The 22780-nt window shown below is 36.9% G+C and overlaps 1 protein-coding gene and 1 pseudogene across 2 annotated transcripts in view; both read right to left on the bottom strand.

Annotated features, from left to right (window-relative positions):
• Window positions 1-15755, bottom strand: part of LOC107590047 (protein-tyrosine sulfotransferase 1-like) — a 19211-nt gene extending 3456 nt beyond the window's left edge. Inside the window, exons 1-3 of one of the 2 annotated variants that reach the window (XM_016278654.1) lie at window positions 15508-15755; window positions 5609-6575; window positions 948-1132 (exon numbers count right to left, since the gene is read on the bottom strand). In XM_016278654.1, coding sequence (XP_016134140.1) covers window positions 948-1132; window positions 5609-6259 — 836 coding nt within the window. In that variant the 5' untranslated portion in view covers window positions 6260-6575; window positions 15508-15755. Of the gene's footprint in view, window positions 1-947; window positions 2158-5608; window positions 6576-15507 lie in introns of those variants that run through there. The other variant, XM_016278655.1, reaches the window with a different exon arrangement.
• A 1098-nt stretch (window positions 15756-16853) lies between these two features.
• On the bottom strand, window positions 16854-21473 carry LOC107590123 (DNA-directed RNA polymerase III subunit RPC9-like; annotated as a pseudogene).
• Between the last annotated feature and the right edge of the window lie 1307 nt (window positions 21474-22780).

Genomic DNA, 22780 nt, shown 5'->3' on the forward strand with positions numbered 1-22780 from the left:
GAGAGAGAGAGAGAGAGAGATCTGTGTAGTAATTGACTACATGTAATCTGAATTACGTAATCAGATTACAAAAATTAAGTACTTGTAATTAGATTAAATTACCTTTTTTATTGATTACATAACACACACTGGCAATATTTTATTCACAATTTATTGATTCTCCCCAATTCCTCTATTTCCTCTTTTACATTTTCCTTTCTAAAATAGCTACCGCTTACATACAGCCAGAAAGTCTTGCAGTTTTGTGGACCTTCACCCAAAGACCAGTCATTAGTCAGGTGGCTACAGCATTTGATCACTTCAGGTTTAAGAAGTGTTTGAACATTGCATCAACTACTGATGAACACATTAATTTTATTAGAATTATCACTCAGTGGCCTATTTAAGCATGCATTACCATCTAATTTTTGTCTTTCAAACACTTAAAAATGCACAAATTCACGTTATTTTTATTTACATGTAAAGGCAGAGATTAAGGCAGAGATTTTTTTCTCATCTGAATCTCTTTCACCTAATATATTTACTTGAAGTACCCCTGAGACTTAAAAATAAATATTTGAATAATTATCATCACATTTGCATGTTCACGGTTCTCTGACATTGGTTAATGGTCACATAACATGCAAGTAAATCAATACGGTACAAGATTATCCTATTTAAATCAATGTGATAAAAGAATTAGGTCAAAAGTAGTCTAATTATATTACATAATATATAAAATAGTATCAGTTTGGTGGGTAAACTAGAAAATTTACTAGCCAATGGCAATTCTATGGCCAAGGTGTGCTTAGAAGGTTGCATTCAAAACTTATTTTAGTGTTTAATTTTCCATTTATTTAGACAAAAGTTAAAGAACTTTAATATAGGCTTTATCCGATATCATCAAGGATGTGAATATGACGAAAAGTGTGACAAATAAAACAAATAGCTGAAAGCATCAAACTCACTTTGACAGTGAAACTCCACCGGCTTTCCCAATAAGCTGTTCGTGGTGCAGCACGGCGGTGTCCCACGGCAGATCCAGGAACCGAAGGAGCTTGCGCATCACCCACTCAGGGTACAGGACCAGCTGCTCATAATGCACAGGCAGACAGTTGCCATCCGCTGCAGCCAGGCACTGGTCATACATCACCTCCACTGCTCGGTTCCACTTCACCAAACAGTCCCGGTAACTCGTCAAGTCAAACCCGGTGATAGTCACCTTGCGGGAAATCATAGAGTGTACGGTGGCCCTGCCATCGCGGAGCATAAGAACAAACTTCGCTTTTGGAAAGAGCTTGGAGAGGTAGGAAAGGGACTTCAGAGCGAAAGGGTCCTTATTGCAGAGCCTCGGAGCGGGCTCGCCGTGCCCCACTATGATCTCCAACAGGAAGGCGCGTACAGCTGCATCCAGGACCTCATCGGTGACACCAGCCTCGTCCAGACGGATCCGTTCACGTGTGGAGTGACTCCACGTGGCCTGCATGGCTAACAGCCGGGGGATGACACGGGTCTCTTCTCCGCACCGAACGAAAGGGTGAGCGTCCAACATAGCCCGAATCAGTGTGGTGCCACTACGAGGGACTCCGCCAACGAAAATGAGAGGGGTTTCCTCATTGTATTCCTCAGGGATTTGTAACGGGTCACTTAGGTTTCGGCCAGCATGTAGATTAACCGCCCACCCGTGCTGTGCCGCACGAGAACGAGCAGTTGGACATTCTATCGTGCTGAGGCCAAGATAAAATACCGTGATGGAGCTGATGACCCCACAGACCAGAAGAACGTTGCACGTTTGTTTTCTCATGACTTACAGTTAGGGGAGTATGTGGTTTGTGGTTATAAAAAAGCAGAATGAGGCCACAAAATTGGTAAAACAGACTTAGCAGAAAGAAGGGGGAGGGAAAATCAAGAGGGATTTTGGAAAAAAGACAGAGCGAATGCTTTCCAGAAAGGTTCAGGGTGAAAGAATTTTGAAAGGCAGCTTAGGTAAAGGTTTTTTGGGGGAGGGAAGGGATGGGCAAATGTTTTCCAGCCAGCAGCCCTTCAGGCCTTTGCTTGGAGCTTCAATAAAATTCGACTTGGTAAGTCAAGCCTTATGTTCTCTGTCAGCACCATTGTGCCTGTAAAAAGGGGAAGGAAAAGCACTTTCAAAAACAGATTTTGTCAGGTCCGTTTCAGTATTGGCTACTAGGGTGCATCTCATGTTACATTAAATGTCACATCTAATACCATTTCAGTACAACATTACTGTAATAGTATTAGACAATTAGAGTTTGCCAATTTGAGTGCTGTAACTCAAGAACTACGCTTGAATTGCAAGCCAAAACACATCAAAGGAAAATGTCCAGTAAAATGTAATTAGACAAACAATGTAATGCTGTGGAAATTATGTTGTGTGTATCTTGTAGGTGTCATATCTAGTTTAGGGTTGTGTAAATTCTCAGTTATCCAGGTCAAAGTAGAAAAATCTAGTGGATCTATACTAAATCTATCTATAGTGGACTCAATCTTTAAGACTCAATATCGATATTCAACAGAACGCATATGCTACAATGATGACAATGCTATTTTTTTCATATTTCATTTACAGAAATTATTAAAATAATTAGTTTTTGATTAAATTAATATTAAAACAAGAAATGATCTGTCAGTTTAGATGTTGTTTACCTTGTTTTTTAGCAGTTGGTCTACTAATCTACTAGAACATCTAATTTTGGTTACACCTCCAGTGTGCAGGTTACACTTCCTACCTCTGTTTTTCAGTGTCAAAAGCATCTTTCACACGCGTCAACTTTAAACTTTGGCAGAACATGCACGTTAACACCTTTAAGCACCAAAGCATCCTGTTGTGGCAAGTATCTGTGGTTGCTTTTGTTTTTAGATGCGCGTGAGGTGTTATTTGTGACGCATGCAATGCATGAAAATGTAACGCCTGATATTTGTGCACATACTCTGGGTGGACTTTTAAACGTGTTAAATTAGATTTTTTAATGTAGATATTTTATGTTGAATATAAATCCCTTAAATGTAGATGATTGGGCACATTTTATGTAAATTACTTAACTTGTTAATATGCTAGAATACTAGGGGAATGCGGGGCACAAAGTAACACGGGGTTAGTTGTAACACACATGGTTTCAATATTACACACATGCTAGCATAACAAAATTTACAGTATTTATTAGTTACCATATACCAAATTATGTTAAACCATTTTACCATACCAAAAAAATATATCATTATTTAATTTTATTAACAAAATATTTTAGTTTGTCTTGTATATTTTTTTCATTCGATCAGATAACATTTTAAGCTGTTTTATGGTCATGTTACAACGTGCCCCTCAGATGTTACAATGTACCCCACCTACGGGGCATGTTAATAACATAATATAACATAATTAATGTCTGTATGTACGCGTTGTGAATTAGGTGGAAATTTTAATCATTTTAGTAATGTTTGTATAAATAATCCTCCCAGTAATAGTGAATGAGACCTAATAAAAGGCTTGTTTGAGATGCGCCTTGCCTCGCCTGAAATGTAGGCGAGAGTAGGCGGCTGCAGTGAGGGGAGGAGTGAAATAAGCGCAGTCAAGACTGACAGTTCTGACCTCTCGAAGTGGAACAGATACCAACGAGATCAAAGACAGATATGGCGTTATTCACACTCACGTGCTGTGTTGCTGATTAACATACAATTTTAGTTCTGTTGCTTTTATACGAAAATAAATATGAACAAGACACTCAAAGTGCTTGCTATTTAATTCGATACGAAAGGCGTATTCGTATTTATCATTCATTTTTACTTTAATACAAACATATATTTTTGATTTTTATAGAAATATGACAACAATCACATATCTCACACAGAGATCGCACTGTTAAAGTGTTTGGGAAATATTCATGCATAATTTAAACACATAATCACATGAAATCAGTAGAGAATGCAGCATCACAGCTGTCTGAATCATTGAGCATTCAGCTGTGTCATCAGTCAGTCGTTTCCCATCATGCTTTTGATCAGTGCAGTCGCTGGAGAGCAACTGCGCTCGACTGCACAATCCGACACAGCCACCTCGCCGTCGCAAGAGTTTTTTGGCACACGTCAGCATGCCATCAGAGCAAGTCGGACGTAACTCGGACACTTTTCTAACCGGCATGCATCTCGCGGTGATCACCGGTGATCAGTTCTGCGCAGATTTTGCTCATCTCAAACAAGCCTAATTACTATTCCTAAACAGGTTTCCACTGAACATGTATCTGGGTTGTTGACGTGACATGGCATTTTCACTGTCCCACAAGATAAAAATGAATATAATTTTGTCGTTATTTAAAATGCAGTAAATCATTAAACATTTCTTTGTCCTACATGGACCTGTTGTTATAAAAGCTGCAGTGTTATTAGATTTTTTACATTTTTGAGCCAAATCTCAAAATTGTCCTTTGGTGTGACTGTCTCAAGCATGATTCAGTAAATTACAACTTTTATAACTTAAAAAGAAAATACCTCCGGCATAATTGTACAAGTGTCTATTTTAGTAAATGGCAATCATTTTTTTTTTCATCCATATATTTCTGAAAGCGTAGGAACTTGATATATTTTGTCTCTGAAAACCATGTCCTATGGTGTGACACCATATCCTGATTTTAAATCGACCAATTCCAAAGAAAACTTTAATTAGTTGAAGGACCCCATTAATGATCATGTTACTGAAGCCTTCTGTCAAGCCCATGACATGAGCACATGGTCAATTTCTGTCTCAGAATTGTTCAAATATTTAACTTTTCTTGGAACCACTACAAAAGTGTAATGTTTTGTTGTCCTTTGGTGTGGCACCCTTAAATTATATTTTTTTTATTAAAAACTGCATGTTAAACTACATAATCATGGAAAATTATGCAAATGTGTCTTACTAACCGCTAATGGCAGGTTAGCTCGCAATAACAAGGTCATTAATTGACAGAAAAAGGCTGAAACGTCCTATGGTGTGACAGATAATGTCTTCCGGTGTGACACCTGTACTGTCACACCACAGGACAAAGATGTCACACCAGAGGACAAGGTCTCTTTAAAAAGCATTTTAAGCTGCAGTCCGTAACTTCTTTTTGGTTAAAAATGATCCGAAATCAATATTTGAGCAAGTACATAACCAACCAGTGTTCAAAACTATCACCTTACTTTAGCCCGATTCACAATGGCTAGCTTATAATAATGTTTTCAAATTTGAGTGGTACGGGTAGGTTTTCGCGGGAAATTCGAGCATGCTGCTGCATTATAACGTCATGTCTGTAAACATAAAAGAAGTTGTCCCGGCTACGAGGCTATCGCATGTGAGAATCCTGCAGGTGGCGGATCATTTATAGCCTTTTCTCACAGCAGCTGGAATAATTAAATGTATCATTTTGATGGCGGATTGTAATCCATAAAGGACTGTGTTTATGAAACACATGTGAAAGAAATGAAATTATATTTCAGTTATAAATGTGCTTCTGATTACAGATAGCCTGGGATTACAAAGATTTGTATTTGAAAGAAAACCAGTTTGAAGGGAGCATAATTTACTTTTTGGGTTAAAATAATTTCTTAATATGGAATTCGAAGAGTATGACAATTAGATTAGACTGTGCACCTCCACTGCTCGGTTCCACTTCACCAAACAGTCCCGGTAACTCGTCAAGTCAAACCCGGTGATAGTCACCTTGCGGGAAATCATAGAGTGTACGGTGGCCCTGCCATCGCGGAGCATAAGAACAAACTTCGCTTTTGGAAAGAGCTTGGAGAGGTAGGAAAGGGACTTCAGAGCGAAAGGGTCCTTATTGCAGAGCCTCGGAGCGGGCTCGCCGTGCCCCACTATGATCTCCAACAGGAAGGCGCGTACAGCTGCATCCAGGACCTCATCGGTGACACCAGCCTCGTCCAGACGGATCCGTTCACGTGTGGAGTGACTCCACGTGGCCTGCATGGCTAACAGCCGGGGGATGACACGGGTCTCTTCTCCGCACCGAACGAAAGGGTGAGCGTCCAACATAGCCCGAATCAGTGTGGTGCCACTACGAGGGACTCCGCCAACGAAAATGAGAGGGGTTTCCTCATTGTATTCCTCAGGGATTTGTAACGGGTCACTTAGGTTTCGGCCAGCATGTAGATTAACCGCCCACCCGTGCTGTGCCGCACGAGAACGAGCAGTTGGACATTCTATCGTGCTGAGGCCAAGATAAAATACCGTGATGGAGCTGATGACCCCACAGACCAGAAGAACGTTGCACGTTTGTTTTCTCATGACTTACAGTTAGGGGAGTATGTGGTTTGTGGTTATAAAAAAGCAGAATGAGGCCACAAAATTGGTAAAACAGACTTAGCAGAAAGAAGGGGGAGGGAAAATCAAGAGGGATTTTGGAAAAAAGACAGAGCGAATGCTTTCCAGAAAGGTTCAGGGTGAAAGAATTTTGAAAGGCAGCTTAGGTAAAGGTTTTTTGGGGGAGGGAAGGGATGGGCAAATGTTTTCCAGCCAGCAGCCCTTCAGGCCTTTGCTTGGAGCTTCAATAAAATTCGACTTGGTAAGTCAAGCCTTATGTTCTCTGTCAGCACCATTGTGCCTGTAAAAAGGGGAAGGAAAAGCACTTTCAAAAACAGATTTTGTCAGGTCCGTTTCAGTATTGGCTACTAGGGTGCATCTCATGTTACATTAAATGTCACATCTAATACCATTTCAGTACAACATTACTGTAATAGTATTAGACAATTAGAGTTTGCCAATTTGAGTGCTGTAACTCAAGAACTACGCTTGAATTGCAAGCCAAAACACATCAAAGGAAAATGTCCAGTAAAATGTAATTAGACAAACAATGTAATGCTGTGGAAATTATGTTGTGTGTATCTTGTAGGTGTCATATCTAGTTTAGGGTTGTGTAAATTCTCAGTTATCCAGGTCAAAGTAGAAAAATCTAGTGGATCTATACTAAATCTATCTATAGTGGACTCAATCTTTAAGACTCAATATCGATATTCAACAGAACGCATATGCTACAATGATGACAATGCTATTTTTTTCATATTTCATTTACAGAAATTATTAAAATAATTAGTTTTTGATTAAATTAATATTAAAACAAGAAATGATCTGTCAGTTTAGATGTTGTTTACCTTGTTTTTTAGCAGTTGGTCTACTAATCTACTAGAACATCTAATTTTGGTTACACCTCCAGTGTGCAGGTTACACTTCCTACCTCTGTTTTTCAGTGTCAAAAGCATCTTTCACACGCGTCAACTTTAAACTTTGGCAGAACATGCACGTTAACACCTTTAAGCACCAAAGCATCCTGTTGTGGCAAGTATCTGTGGTTGCTTTTGTTTTTAGATGCGCGTGAGGTGTTATTTGTGACGCATGCAATGCATGAAAATGTAACGCCTGATATTTGTGCACATACTCTGGGTGGACTTTTAAACGTGTTAAATTAGATTTTTTAATGTAGATATTTTATGTTGAATATAAATCCCTTAAATGTAGATGATTGGGCACATTTTATGTAAATTACTTAACTTGTTAATATGCTAGAATACTAGGGGAATGCGGGGCACAAAGTAACACGGGGTTAGTTGTAACACACATGGTTTCAATATTACACACATGCTAGCATAACAAAATTTACAGTATTTATTAGTTACCATATACCAAATTATGTTAAACCATTTTACCATACCAAAAAAATATATCATTATTTAATTTTATTAACAAAATATTTTAGTTTGTCTTGTATATTTTTTTCATTCGATCAGATAACATTTTAAGCTGTTTTATGGTCATGTTACAACGTGCCCCTCAGATGTTACAATGTACCCCACCTACGGGGCATGTTAATAACATAATATAACATAATTAATGTCTGTATGTACGCGTTGTGAATTAGGTGGAAATTTTAATCATTTTAGTAATGTTTGTATAAATAATCCTCCCAGTAATAGTGAATGAGACCTAATAAAAGGCTTGTTTGAGATGCGCCTTGCCTCGCCTGAAATGTAGGCGAGAGTAGGCGGCTGCAGTGAGGGGAGGAGTGAAATAAGCGCAGTCAAGACTGACAGTTCTGACCTCTCGAAGTGGAACAGATACCAACGAGATCAAAGACAGATATGGCGTTATTCACACTCACGTGCTGTGTTGCTGATTAACATATAATTTTAGTTCTGTTGCTTTTATACGAAAATAAATATGAACAAGACACTCAAAGTGCTTGCTATTTAATTCGATACGAAAGGCGTATTCGTATTTATCATTCATTTTTACTTTAATACAAACATATATTTTTGATTTTTATAGAAATATGACAACAATCACATATCTCACACAGAGATCGCACTGTTAAAGTGTTTGGGAAATATTCATGCATAATTTAAACACATAATCACATGAAATCAGTAGAGAATGCAGCATCACAGCTGTCTGAATCATTGAGCATTCAGCTGTGTCATCAGTCAGTCGTTTCCCATCATGCTTTTGATCAGTGCAGTCGCTGGAGAGCAACTGCGCTCGACTGCACAATCCGACACAGCCACCTCGCCGTCGCAAGAGTTTTTTGGCACACGTCAGCATGCCATCAGAGCAAGTCGGACGTAACTCGGACACTTTTCTAACCGGCATGCATCTCGCGGTGATCACCGGTGATCAGTTCTGCGCAGATTTTGCTCATCTCAAACAAGCCTAATTACTATTCCTAAACAGGTTTCCACTGAACATGTATCTGGGTTGTTGACGTGACATGGCATTTTCACTGTCCCACAAGATAAAAATGAATATAATTTTGTCGTTATTTAAAATGCAGTAAATCATTAAACATTTCTTTGTCCTACATGGACCTGTTGTTATAAAAGCTGCAGTGTTATTAGATTTTTTACATTTTTGAGCCAAATCTCAAAATTGTCCTTTGGTGTGACTGTCTCAAGCATGATTCAGTAAATTACAACTTTTATAACTTAAAAAGAAAATACCTCCGGCATAATTGTACAAGTGTCTATTTTAGTAAATGGCAATCATTTTTTTTTTCATCCATATATTTCTGAAAGCGTAGGAACTTGATATATTTTGTCTCTGAAAACCATGTCCTATGGTGTGACACCATATCCTGATTTTAAATCGACCAATTCCAAAGAAAACTTTAATTAGTTGAAGGACCCCATTAATGATCATGTTACTGAAGCCTTCTGTCAAGCCCATGACATGAGCACATGGTCAATTTCTGTCTCAGAATTGTTCAAATATTTAACTTTTCTTGGAACCACTACAAAAGTGTAATGTTTTGTTGTCCTTTGGTGTGGCACCCTTAAATTATATTTTTTTTATTAAAAACTGCATGTTAAACTACATAATCATGGAAAATTATGCAAATGTGTCTTACTAACCGCTAATGGCAGGTTAGCTCGCAATAACAAGGTCATTAATTGACAGAAAAAGGCTGAAACGTCCTATGGTGTGACAGATAATGTCTTCCGGTGTGACACCTGTACTGTCACACCACAGGACAAAGATGTCACACCAGAGGACAAGGTCTCTTTAAAAAGCATTTTAAGCTGCAGTCCGTAACTTCTTTTTGGTTAAAAATGATCCGAAATCAATATTTGAGCAAGTACATAACCAACCAGTGTTCAAAACTATCACCTTACTTTAGCCCGATTCACAATGGCTAGCTTATAATAATGTTTTCAAATTTGAGTGGTACGGGTAGGTTTTCGCGGGAAATTCGAGCATGCTGCTGCATTATAACGTCATGTCTGTAAACATAAAAGAAGTTGTCCCGGCTACGAGGCTATCGCATGTGAGAATCCTGCAGGTGGCGGATCATTTATAGCCTTTTCTCACAGCAGCTGGAATAATTAAATGTATCATTTTGATGGCGGATTGTAATCCATAAAGGACTGTGTTTATGAAACACATGTGAAAGAAATGAAATTATATTTCAGTTATAAATGTGCTTCTGATTACAGATAGCCTGGGATTACAAAGATTTGTATTTGAAAGAAAACCAGTTTGAATGTTTATGTTTCTTAATATGAAATTCGAAGAGTATGACAATTAGATTAGACTGTGTGCAGAAATTGAAATCTACACACTAATACACACTATACTCATAGTCACCAATGCTGATGTTGTTAACATTAATAATTTGAGAATAAAGTATATCAATAATAATAATTTGAATGGTTTGATGTGATATGAGCTAACCAAACTTTATCGGTTAGCGATTTAATCACCATTGGTAGCGAGATTTATGGTAATGCTTTTTTTCCTCAGCAATCATTTTTTTTTTCATCCATATATTTCTGAAAGCGTAGGAACTTGATATATTTTGTCTCTGAAAACCATGTCCTATGGTGTGACACCATATCCTGATTTTAAATCGACCAATTCCAAAGAAAACTTTAATTAGTTGAAGGACCCCATTAATGATCATGTTACTGAAGCCTTCTGTCAAGCCCATGACATGAGCACATGGTCAATTTCTGTCTCAGAATTGTTCAAATATTTAACTTTTCTTGGAACCACTACAAAAGTGTAATGTTTTGTTGTCCTTTGGTGTGGCACCCTTAAATTATATTTTTTTTATTAAAAACTGCATGTTAAACTACATAATCATGGAAAATTATGCAAATGTGTCTTACTAACCGCTAATGGCAGGTTAGCTCGCAATAACAAGGTCATTAATTGACAGAAAAAGGCTGAAACGTCCTATGGTGTGACAGATAATGTCTTCCGGTGTGACACCTGTACTGTCACACCACAGGACAAAGATGTCACACCAGAGGACAAGGTCTCTTTAAAAAGCATTTTAAGCTGCAGTCCGTAACTTCTTTTTGGTTAAAAATGATCCGAAATCAATATTTGAGCAAGTACATAACCAACCAGTGTTCAAAACTATCACCTTACTTTAGCCCGATTCACAATGGCTAGCTTATAATAATGTTTTCAAATTTGAGTGGTACGGGTAGGTTTTCGCGGGAAATTCGAGCATGCTGCTGCATTATAACGTCATGTCTGTAAACATAAAAGAAGTTGTCCCGGCTACGAGGCTATCGCATGTGAGAATCCTGCAGGTGGCGGATCATTTATAGCCTTTTCTCACAGCAGCTGGAATAATTAAATGTATCATTTTGATGGCGGATTGTAATCCATAAAGGACTGTGTTTATGAAACACATGTGAAAGAAATGAAATTATATTTCAGTTATAAATGTGCTTCTGATTACAGATAGCCTGGGATTACAAAGATTTGTATTTGAAAGAAAACCAGTTTGAATGTTTATGTTTCTTAATATGAAATTCGAAGAGTATGACAATTAGATTAGACTGTGTGCAGAAATTGAAATCTACACACTAATACACACTATACTCATAGTCACCAATGCTGATGTTGTTAACATTAATAATTTGAGAATAAAGTATATCAATAATAATAATTTGAATGGTTTGATGTGATATGAGCTAACCAAACTTTATCGGTTAGCGATTTAATCACCATTGGTAGCGAGATTTATGGTAATGCTTTTTTTCCTCAGTAGGTCAGAACAAACGTGGCAGACTTGTTACTTACTTGTTCAGATGGCAATATCTGGTGAAAATTCTTATTTGGGTCATATATTCCAAGACGTAGGCTAGAATCTGTGATTGCGAAGTACAGTAAATATCCACACCGGTGCGGTGACTGACTGCCACACATACTCTTCAGAACATTAGATTCATCCACGCTGGCTCACAACCCACGCAAGCTAGATAATTCCGCACACAGCTACAATTCCAGGTTTTTAAACGGACATGGCGACAAAGAGGCACATCTTACGGACTGCAGCTTTAAATAAGATTTGTTTTACTCCTTTTTATTCTTTTTTGATCATTTCCAGTGTTCTTAAATGCAATAATTACATTAATTAAACTATTTTCTGATGTTTTTGCAGAAAACTTGTACTGTTATAAAGTGTCATGAAAATAAGTATAAAATGTGGTCATTTGTTTTTGAAACAAAGAATTGAGGGAGAGAAATTACTGGAAGAGAGAGGACATGGAAATATAGACAAAAAATTAACAGGGATCCACCATAAGGGAGGAGATCCAAAGAGAGCGATGCAGAAAGTAAATAGAATCAAAATGATGCCTTAAAAAGAGTAGCCATATAGTTTTTAAAAAATTCATTCAAATCTTAAAGGGGTCATACGATGCGATTTCAAGTTTTCCTTTCTCTTTGGAGTGTTACAAGCTCTTGGTGCATAAAGAAGATCTGTAAAGTTGCAAAGACTAAAGTCTCAAATCCAAAGAGATATTCTTTATAAAAGTTAACCACGCCTACCTAAAATGGCTCGTTCTAACTCGCCCCCACATGTCTACGTCACGATGTGGGAAGATTTGCATAACGCCGCCTAAATGTTCACGCAAAGAAAGAAGGCGTAACTTTAATTCTTGCTGTTGCCGCCGCTGCAATGTTGTGGAGCCGCTGTGTGTTTCATTGTGAAAGCAAAACTACTTTGTTTGGCCTTCCAAAAGAGGACACGACTAGAAATCAGTGGTTAAGTTGTATTTACAACACTGTTCCAGAACAGTTCAAACCAAATATTCAGATGTGTGCAGCGCATTTTATGGAGGATGAGGACTGTTTCCTGAACCAGTAGCCTACACTGTGTCTGTGGCACAAAGGCTGTTCTATAAAGTGGGGCAGTTCCAACTTTGCAAGGACAGTCTGGCGCTTCTGACTCACAGCCTGTAAGAAAGTTTTTTATATTTAAATAATTTGCCACTGATGATTCAAACGCGAGTTTTGAGCAGTGTAGAGTAGGCTTGTTGTTTGTTGTTTCTCCGATCACAAATGAAAACATGGTTTTATACAGCGCGATAAGCAACACAACGCGTAAAAAGACAGTATAAGTCATTATAATCAGTAAGTATGTCCCCACTGGATGCAACAAATGCCTCGTTTGTAATGGCTTTTATTGGTTTTGTCTCGTCCTGCTGGGACACAGCATCACAAGATGGTAAGAGGCGTAACATTTCCGTCACACGCTTGAGGCATTCGGCCAATCACAACGCACTGGATAACTGGCCAATCAGAGCACACCTTGCTTTTCAGACACGATGAGCTTTTTAAAAATCGATGCGTTTCAGAAAGGCGCGGAATAGAGGAGCAACAATAATGTACATTATATGGAAAATAATGTGTTTTTTTAACCTTAAACCACATAAACACATTGCATTACACCAAATACACAAAATAATGTTATTTTTAGCAACGTCATATGAACCCTTTAATTAATATAGTTTGAATATCAATCATATTTAGCTGTGCCACACATGTAGCAGGGGGGCTAGAAAAGTTTCAGTAACATACTGATTGACTAAGAGACTGACTTTGGTTGATAAATAATTTTTTGTGTTTCGTTTAAAAAACATGTTGATATTGTTTGTATCAAAATTAAACTTTCTTTCTCCTTTGACATGTTCAAAACTAAATAGAAATAATTTAATAACTACCATTTCTGTCCTTTAGTGTGACGTAATGTCCTATGGTGTGACACACATAAAAGAACCACAGATTTGTTTTTATCTAAAAAAAAAACAGTTGAGTATTGTAATAGGGAGGATATAAATATCACTCATCTTAAAATTGTATAATTTTCATCCGTTTTGAACGGATGACAGCAAAGTTTGTCTTGTTGTCAAAGTTTGAGAGTCGTGGGGAAAAAATTATGTTAATTATAATTTCATATTAAATAAATAACACTATATGAAAATAAGTGTATAACAATGAAGATAAATCTCTCTCATGCTATTTATTAGGGCTGCACGATTAGCGGTAAATCTCCATCACGTGCGGGCTTTCACATGGAGCAGCATTTACTACACAGAGCCGTTGTTCACTGACAAGCTGTGCAAAAAAGCCGCTTCTGTAATCAGCGGTAAATCTCCATCAAGTGCGGGCTTTCACATGGAGCAGCATTTACTACACAGAGCCATTGTTCACTGACAAGCTGCGCAAAACCACGATCATATTTTGCGCAGCTTGTCAGTGAACAATGGCTCTGTGTAGTAAATGCTGCTCCATGTGAAAGCCCGCACTTGATGGAGATTTACCGCTGATTACAGAAGCGGCTTTACTGACAAGATGCGCATTAAATATCGCATGCGATTTATCGCGCAGCCCTACTATTTATATATTATTAAGAGGTATTTTTTTCCTAATTTTTGCTATGTCACACCATAGGACAAATTTATGGTACAGTTCAGTGAAAATGTAAAAAAAAACAATGAAAGAATTGACGAAGTTGACCCTTTTTATACATGTTTCTCAAAGATCAGACTTCACACTACATAAATATATGCATTTCTTCTTCAAAAATGGTCTTTTACAAAATAAGTAGGTAGTTTGTCAACCACCCAGCTGTCTTCTATTGGTCGAACAAAAAGATAATCCCACCCCAGGCTTCTCAGCAGCGGAAGCCGTCATAGTTGGGTTAACTTGAAGAGCTGTGAATGGGAGAGTACCACAAATATATTTTTATATATTTATATAATAAAATAGTATATAACCCGATAGTGTTTTCGTGACTTTCAATAAAAGGAAAAAAATTTGAGAGACTGATATCGGCAGTCGAAATAGAGAACGAGGTCAAATTTACCGTCCCTCCCATAGACGCTGCATTAGAAACACCCTCGCATTAGCGTTAACTGTTTTTTTGGGGGGTAATTTGATGTAATTGGTGATATGATACAAAGAATAGTATTATAAAAGTACATACATAAAAAAAAAAAAAAAAATTCAACTATGAAAAACTTAAGGATTTACGATGCTGATGACCGTTAAACGCGTCTTGTGAAAAGGGTCCATTGGTTGAGCCAAGTAAACGAATCAAATTACAGTTAATAATCTATAAGTACCTTCTCTAATTATTTAGGAATAGAAGAAATTTAACATCAAATGATGTTTTCTTGCTACTTTGGTTGCTACGTGTTGCTTACTGGTCCGTTTAGTGAGATGTCTGAATTCATTCTACCTAGACAGCACATGTAATTGTGGCCAACACTGGACCGCGATTTGTAGGATCACAGCAGAGTTTGAATTCCCAAAATGCTAATAAAGTCGTACTGGCGCTCGTGCAGAAAGATTATGTTCTGACATCAGACCGCTGCTGTGTATTTTGTGGGAAACGTGTACGTAGGCTACTGCAATAATGCAACAAGTCGACAGATGCATTATTATATGTGGTCGGCTCGACGATCATCACCGTGCAGGTAAAACAAAGCTGAACGCGTTTTTCAGTTCATAAGCATACGTTTGCACACAAGTATGGCTGATTTCACTGTGAAGCATTAGCCGCGTGACACGAAGACACGTTTTAAATGGTTGTAAGGGAAATCGAGGACCTGAGATCAAAGTTATTCGCCAGGCCTGCGACAAGGAAACTGTGTGAGTGAAACACGCTCACGACGCGTACAAATGCCTAACAACTCTGTTAGTTTGAATAGTTCAGCAAGAAAACCTAGCGTGGTGTGTCTTACCGTACAGAAAGTACAACTCCTCGAAATCCTACATTCTCCAGATTCACGTCTGGCTTGATGAAAAGCAGACGTGAAGATTGTGTAAACGGAGCTATGAAGCTCTGACTTTGAGGACGAGAGTCTTACGCCGCGAGCACATTTCTCGTGAATCTTCAGTGTATACGCGAGGAATCACTGTCAAACCATTTCGATTCCAGCGAAGAGCTGTAAATTACGAGCAGTTCATACCATAGTTACCACAGCGCTTAAGAGGAACTCTCACATTTCATTGGCTACAGCAAACGTCTATTTCCAATCAGATGGTTTTCATTGGTTTTCTCTTTAGGACATGGCTTTGCCGTCATAAATCAAACTCGTGTATAATCCGTCTCTCTTCTCATCAGAAAACTGTCAATGAGAATACATTATTAATCAATACAATCATCAATATGTTATGAGATTTACTATCAAATAAATTTTTGTGGAGGGCTGGAATGAGAAAAGCGTCTTTTTAGGCTAAGATTAAGTGACACATTACAAATAAATTCACATCAAGCTGCTTTATGGATAAAAGTCTCAGTAAACTTAGTTGTTACAAGAGCTAATGTTGCAGCCACGTACTGACAGCTTATATTCAGGCAGTTGGGTCAGTAGACTGTTTGACAAAATGATAAATGGCCATAATTAACACTAAACGACCAGGTTTGCTTTGCTCAATCTCTCTCAAATCAAACCTTAAAAGGGTCACCGATTAAACACAGTATAACTATGTGCTAAATTAAAGAGGATGATATATATATATATATATATATATATATATATATATATATATATATATATATACAGGAAGGATACCAGAGAGAAGTATCTTTTCCCCCAAGGAAAAAAAAAGATCAATGCAACTCCTACAAATGGGTTTAAAAAGCCGACAATTCATATATGGTATTTCTTTATCATATGATTTTGCAATATATACACCAGGAAAAATAAATACATGTTTTTAACACTTTTCTTAGACATCGCTTTATATTAGCAAATATTAGCACTTGCACTGTCAACGAATCTGAAGAAAGTTTTTGTATATACAAACCCAATTCCAAAAAAGTTGGGACACTGTACAAATTGTGAGTAAAAAAGGAATGGAATAATTTACAAATCTCATAAACTTATATTTTATTCACAATAGAATATAGATAACATATTCCCTGAAAATTATACATTTTCTCGGTTTAAACATTTGATGTCATCTATGTTGTATTCTGAACAAAATATTGAAATTTGAAACTTCCACATTGCATTCTGTTTTTATTCACAATTTGTACAGTCCCAACTTTTTTGGAATCAGGTTTGTGTGTGTGTATATATATATATATATATATATATATATATAATTGAGTGTCCAAGGGTGATGCTACTGGTCTGTCTCCATCTCAGGGTCAGCAGATCCATCACCTGCTTTCTGAGGGTCACCAGGCAGGACGTCCGTGACTTTCTGTATAAGTTCATCAATCTGTTCTTCTGTCAGTCTTTCTTCGCTCTCCTCTACCATCTGTAAGGTCATATATACGGTAGGTTATACATCTATTATCCAGCGCTGTCCATTCAAAAACTATCCTTTCTCTCGTCAATCCCTTCCACTAACTTATTACATGTGCACAGATAAAGCCTGGGGCTTTTTTTACCAAATTGATAAATTTTTCCTTGTAATAATATTATTTAAAATACTCCCCTGTCAAGTATAAATTCTGTTTATCTGAAAATAGTTTTTCATTTTTTGTTACATTTTATATAGGCAAAAGTATAGTGTGACGTGACGCAATGCATAAATGTGTCATTAACCAATCAAAAACTGGACCAACATTCACAAATCTTGTCAAAACACTTAAACATTGTCACTTTTTAAAGAACGTATCCAAAATCCCTCACTGTGTCCTCTGGTCCCAAATCCATCATTAAATTCAAAATAAACTTACTTTTTCAAACCAAAAACAATAGCCATTGTGGCATCTCAAACAAATCATTTGAACAAACTCAGAATACACAATAATAGAAGAAACACTTAACAGCAAGGTTCCATTTGTTAATATTAGTTAACTATATGATCTAACAATGAAAAATACTTTTAACGCATTTATTAATCTTAGACTTGAAGGAACATTAACTAATTTCTAAACAACAATCTGAATATGCCATTTGCTTTTTATGGTGTATTTTTATTATTCAAATATAACACTGTAAGCCCAAACTGGGCTGTAGGCCAAACTAGAATGTTGTAAGACCATTACTACTCAATGTCTATACATGTACCAGTCTGTCAGATTGCACAAAGATATGACATCAATATTTTACACGTACAGACCCCAAACTCTTGAACATAATGTTGATCTTTTTGATGAAAATTATCTTTTAATAAAGATCTAACAAATGTAGATTCTACAGCATATAATACTTCAGCTTCATTCATCGCACCAAAAGATAAACTGCAGTGCTTTACAACTACAGGACAGGAAGAGCTAAATAAACTTATCACTGCATCTAAACTAACAACATGCCTGTTAGATCCTGTACCCACTAAATTACTAAAAGAGTTGTTACCTGTAGCAAAAGAACCGCTTCTCAATATTATTAACTCGTCGTTGTCTTTAGGTCACGTCCCAAAACCATTCAAGCTGGCGGTTATTAAACCTCTTATTAAGAAATCACAACTAGATCTTAGTGAACTGGCAAATTACAGACCCATTTAAAATCTTCCTTTTATGTCTAAATTTTTAGAAAAAGTTGTGTCTGCTCAATTGTGCTCCTTCCTGCAAAAAAAAGATCTCTATGAAGAATTTCCCCACCATAGCACAGAAACTGCACTTGTTAAAATTACAAATTACTTGCTTCTTGCGTCAGACCAAGGCTGTGTCTCATTGCTAGTTTTACTTGATCTTAGTGCTGCATTCGATACTATAGATCATGACATACTGATAGATCGATTACAAAACTATACAGGTATCCAAGGGCAGGCTTTAAGATGGTTTAGATCCTACCTGTCCGATCGCTACCACATTGTTCATTTAAATGGGGAGTCATCTCAATTATCACCAGTAAAATATGGAGTGCCACAAGGATCTGTGCTAGGTCCTCTGCTATTTTCGATATACATGTTGCCACTTGGTAATATTATTAGGAAATACGGGATTAGTTTCCACTGTTATGCCGATGATACTCAACTATATATCTCAACAAGACCAGATGAAACTTCTAAATTATCTAAGCTAACGGAGTGTGTTAAAAATGTAAAAGAATGGATGACCAATAATTTTCTCCTATTAAATTCGGATAAGACAGAGATATTACTTATTGGACCAAAAGACAGTACGCCGAATCTCGTGGATTACAATTTGCAACTAGACGGATGCACGGTTACTTCCTCTTCAGTCAAAAATCTGGGTGTTATATTAGTATATTATATACTTTTGATATATTTCCCATGTTACAAAAACAGCCTTCTTCCATCTTAGAAACATTGCCATGTTACGAAACATGATACCTGTTTCTGATGCAGAAAAGCTAGTTCATGCATTCATGACCTCTAGACTGGACTATTGTAATGCACTGCTAGGTGGTTGTGCTGCATCTTCAATAAACAAGCTACAGGTAGTCCAAAATGTAGCGGCTAGAGTCCTTACCAGGTCAAGAAAATATGATCATATTACCCCAATTTTACAGTCTCTGCAATGGCTACTTATTAAGATCCTTATCAGTTACAAAATATTATTACTAGCCTATAAGGCCCTTATAATGGGTTAGCTCCTGCGTACCTAACTAGTCTTCTACCACGCTACAATCCATCACGCTCCCTAAGGTCGCAAAACTCTGGACTTTTGGTAGTACCTAGGATAGCAAAGTCCACTAAAGGAGGTAGAGCTTTTACGCATTTGGCTCCCAAACTCTGGAATAGCCTTCCTGATAACGTTCAGGGTTCAGACACACTCTCTCTGTTTAAATCTAGATTAAAGACACATCTCTTTGGCCAAGCATTCAAATAATGCATCTCATAATCTTGTACTTTAGTTATATCTGATCAATTATTATTCTTTAGTTGGGTTAAACAAATCAGTTTTGCTTGGTTGGAACAGCAGCTACGCTAATTATGTCTCTATTTCTTTCTCTGTTTTTGCCACGGGATTGACATCCAACAACACAGAACTACCACATTTTGCTATTAGTTTGATTGCATCATATAATAATTGCTGTTAATAGTGTTCATCATCTGTTTGATTATGTCTTTAATTGATTTTTCCGTACATTTATGCCATATGTACATTAACTGACAGTCACCACTGATAAGCTACCACTCAATATTGTAGAAACTTAATTTGCTGTAAAGTTGCGCTGCAACGATTTGTATCATGAAAAGCACTATACAAATAAAATAAACTTGAATAATGTACATTCTTAATACTAAGAAATAGGCAAAGATGTAAAGAAGGAGAAAGGGTATTTAAAAAAAAGGTATGAACATTTTTTTCCTCACCAGCTGGATTTCAACAGCAGTCCGAGGTCTGTGGTTAAAGAGCTGCAACTTCTCAGCTCTTTAAAGAGGAACAGGAAAAAGAACCAGCAATCTGTCAACTTTTGTCACAGTCTAAAAACAGGTGCAGTAATACTAGACTGACTATCAGATGAAAAAACCATCAACTGCAGTCTGACAAACATCACATGACACAAATCTTCATAATGATACATCTCAAACTTAGAAATACAAAGTGGTTGTAAATACACTATTTAGTGTGACACATACACTATTTAGTTTGTGACAGGCCTATAAGTTTCCCCATACCTGTGTTTTTCACAATAAAACAAGGCATTTCGGAATAAAAAAAGAACTTTTTCTGTAACTCACTAAGTGAGCTTGTGAGGCAGCATAGCAGTGAGGAACTCCTTCACGGTGTCTGGATTCACATGAGCACACAGCGTCTTGGAGAGGTACTTCAGGGTCCCCTGAGGCAGACACATCAACTGTTAAAGGCCATGAGTGATCAACCCTGTCTGAAGATCATGAAGAAAACAATCTCTCACAGACCAAAAAATTCATATCATCTTTGTTTACGAGATGTTTCAAATCACATCAAAAACAGGCACCTCATACATGATGGTGTTTAGATTCTGCTGTCCCGCGCTGTGCTTATTTTTAACCATCTCTTTTCAGGTCTGTCAGTAACTGATAGACCTGGTGGAATAGAGTGCATTTGTACAGTCACAAATAAACTTAACTTAACTGAAGATTTTACTTGAGATTTACAACATGCATTTCTGATAACACACACATTGAATTGTACAACATACAAATGAACCAAAATTTATCTAAAAAGGTTTCAAATGCATACTGACCTCATAATTGCTTAGCATAGCAGCATAGGCGTCCCTTCTGCAAAACAAAATGTTTACATTAGAATTATCTCATGTGTGAGCAAAGGGAAGCTCCAACCCATGGCACTATTGTTACGTTACAATATTACAAATAAACAGCAATTCCTAATTTCCATAGAGCTCAAATGGTAAAGGAACCCTCTCGCTAATAAACAAATACGACCAACATGTATTCTGAAGATTATACATAATCTTCACACCCAAATGACCTCTCATCAATTGTTGGTGAAAATAAATTGAATTTAAACAGATCAGCTCATAATCAATTTGATCTGAGCTTTATGGCTATAATAACTAACGTTACATTTGTACAAGTGTAACCACGTGAGCCGCATATCCTCCTCATTTCAGTGTAAACTTGGAAACCCATTTTTTTCCTAATCATAGCGCCATATACTCACCATTTTCAACAACAAAAAAAAGATTATTATTATATTATTTAAACGAATGAAATTAAATCAAATCGCTTACACTTCCATGCCGCTTGCCTTGTTGGTTCGACAGCTAACAACGATCCGGAGAGAAAACGAAGCTTGCTGTTAAACGTTCCCACCCAGTTGTCGCGTTCAAATTTGTTTGTAGGGTTAAATATTCCTGTGACTATTGCTGTTTACAAATATTTTGTATAGTCGTAATTTTAATAAAGATCTGAATATAACGTTTCGCCCGTGCAACAATATGAATCTGCGACCTAATCAATAAATCAGGTCGAAATATTGTGGAAGTGACACTATAAAAATTATTAAATGTTATATAGAAAGATGATATTTACATAAAATATTTAATCATATATTAGAATATATTTATATAAAATATATTATGTTATGTTTATATAACATTATAGTATATAAAAGTAATATTATGAAATAATATTACTTTTAATAAGTCTATAATTGTACTTTTATGATTGCAGGAGGAATCAAAAGAATATCTGATCAGTAAAATGACTCAAATATGGATAAAGGGAGAAAGAGATTCATAAACAGATGCAAGAGCAAGCATGCAAATCCTGTTTTTATACAGTCTATGTACAAATCTCAATTAATTGTGCAAAAATCGCAAGCAATTAAGGCGAAAAATAAATCAGCTAGATTCATTCTTTTTTGTGTAACTTCTCGGTTTAAGGACATAGCGCCATCCACCATTCAAAACTGTAACTGCAAAGTGTATTCTCTCTTTAGGGAGGCGGTTCTTTAGGCTTCGATACAGTAAAGGTGATTTGTTCTCTAAAATGATTGACAGCTCCCGAAAAATGGCGCTTTAGATTTTGGTTGGTTCGCGAGAATCTAATTAGCATATTATGGGCGGGGCTTTCGCGTTCCCAAAATAAACTAGGAAGAAATTCAGTTCAATTCAATTCAATTTAAGTTTCTACAATATATTTAGTTGCTAGTAGCTTTCTTCCCTCAGGCCATCCATCTCATGAACACTTGACAATAACCGTGGAACACACACTATTTATTCGGTGACTGTCAGTTAATGTACATATGGCAGAAATGTACGGAAAAATCAATTAAAGACGTAATCAAACAGACGATGAACACTATTAACAGCAATTATTATATGATGCAATCAAACTTATAGCAAAAGGTGGTAGTTCTGTATGTTGTTTCAGGGTTGGCATCATCTGAGGTCCTCTGAGGGCTTGCATCATCTCTTCTCAGGTGTTCTTCCCGTGGCAGAAGCAGAGTAACAAATAGAGACATAATTAGCATAGCTGCTGTTCCAAGCAAAATTGATTTGTTTAACCCAAGCTAAAGAATAATAATGTGCATTTGATCAGATATAACTAAAGTACAAGATTATGAGATGCATTATTTGAATGCTTGGCCAAAGAGATGTGTCTTTAATCTAGATTTAAACAGAGAGAGAGTGT

Source organism: Sinocyclocheilus grahami, unplaced genomic scaffold, assembly GCF_001515645.1.
Source record: "Sinocyclocheilus grahami isolate Dianchi unplaced genomic scaffold, SAMN03320097.WGS_v1.1 scaffold124.1, whole genome shotgun sequence".
In the NCBI taxonomy this organism is placed as follows: Eukaryota; Metazoa; Chordata; class Actinopteri; order Cypriniformes; family Cyprinidae; genus Sinocyclocheilus; species Sinocyclocheilus grahami.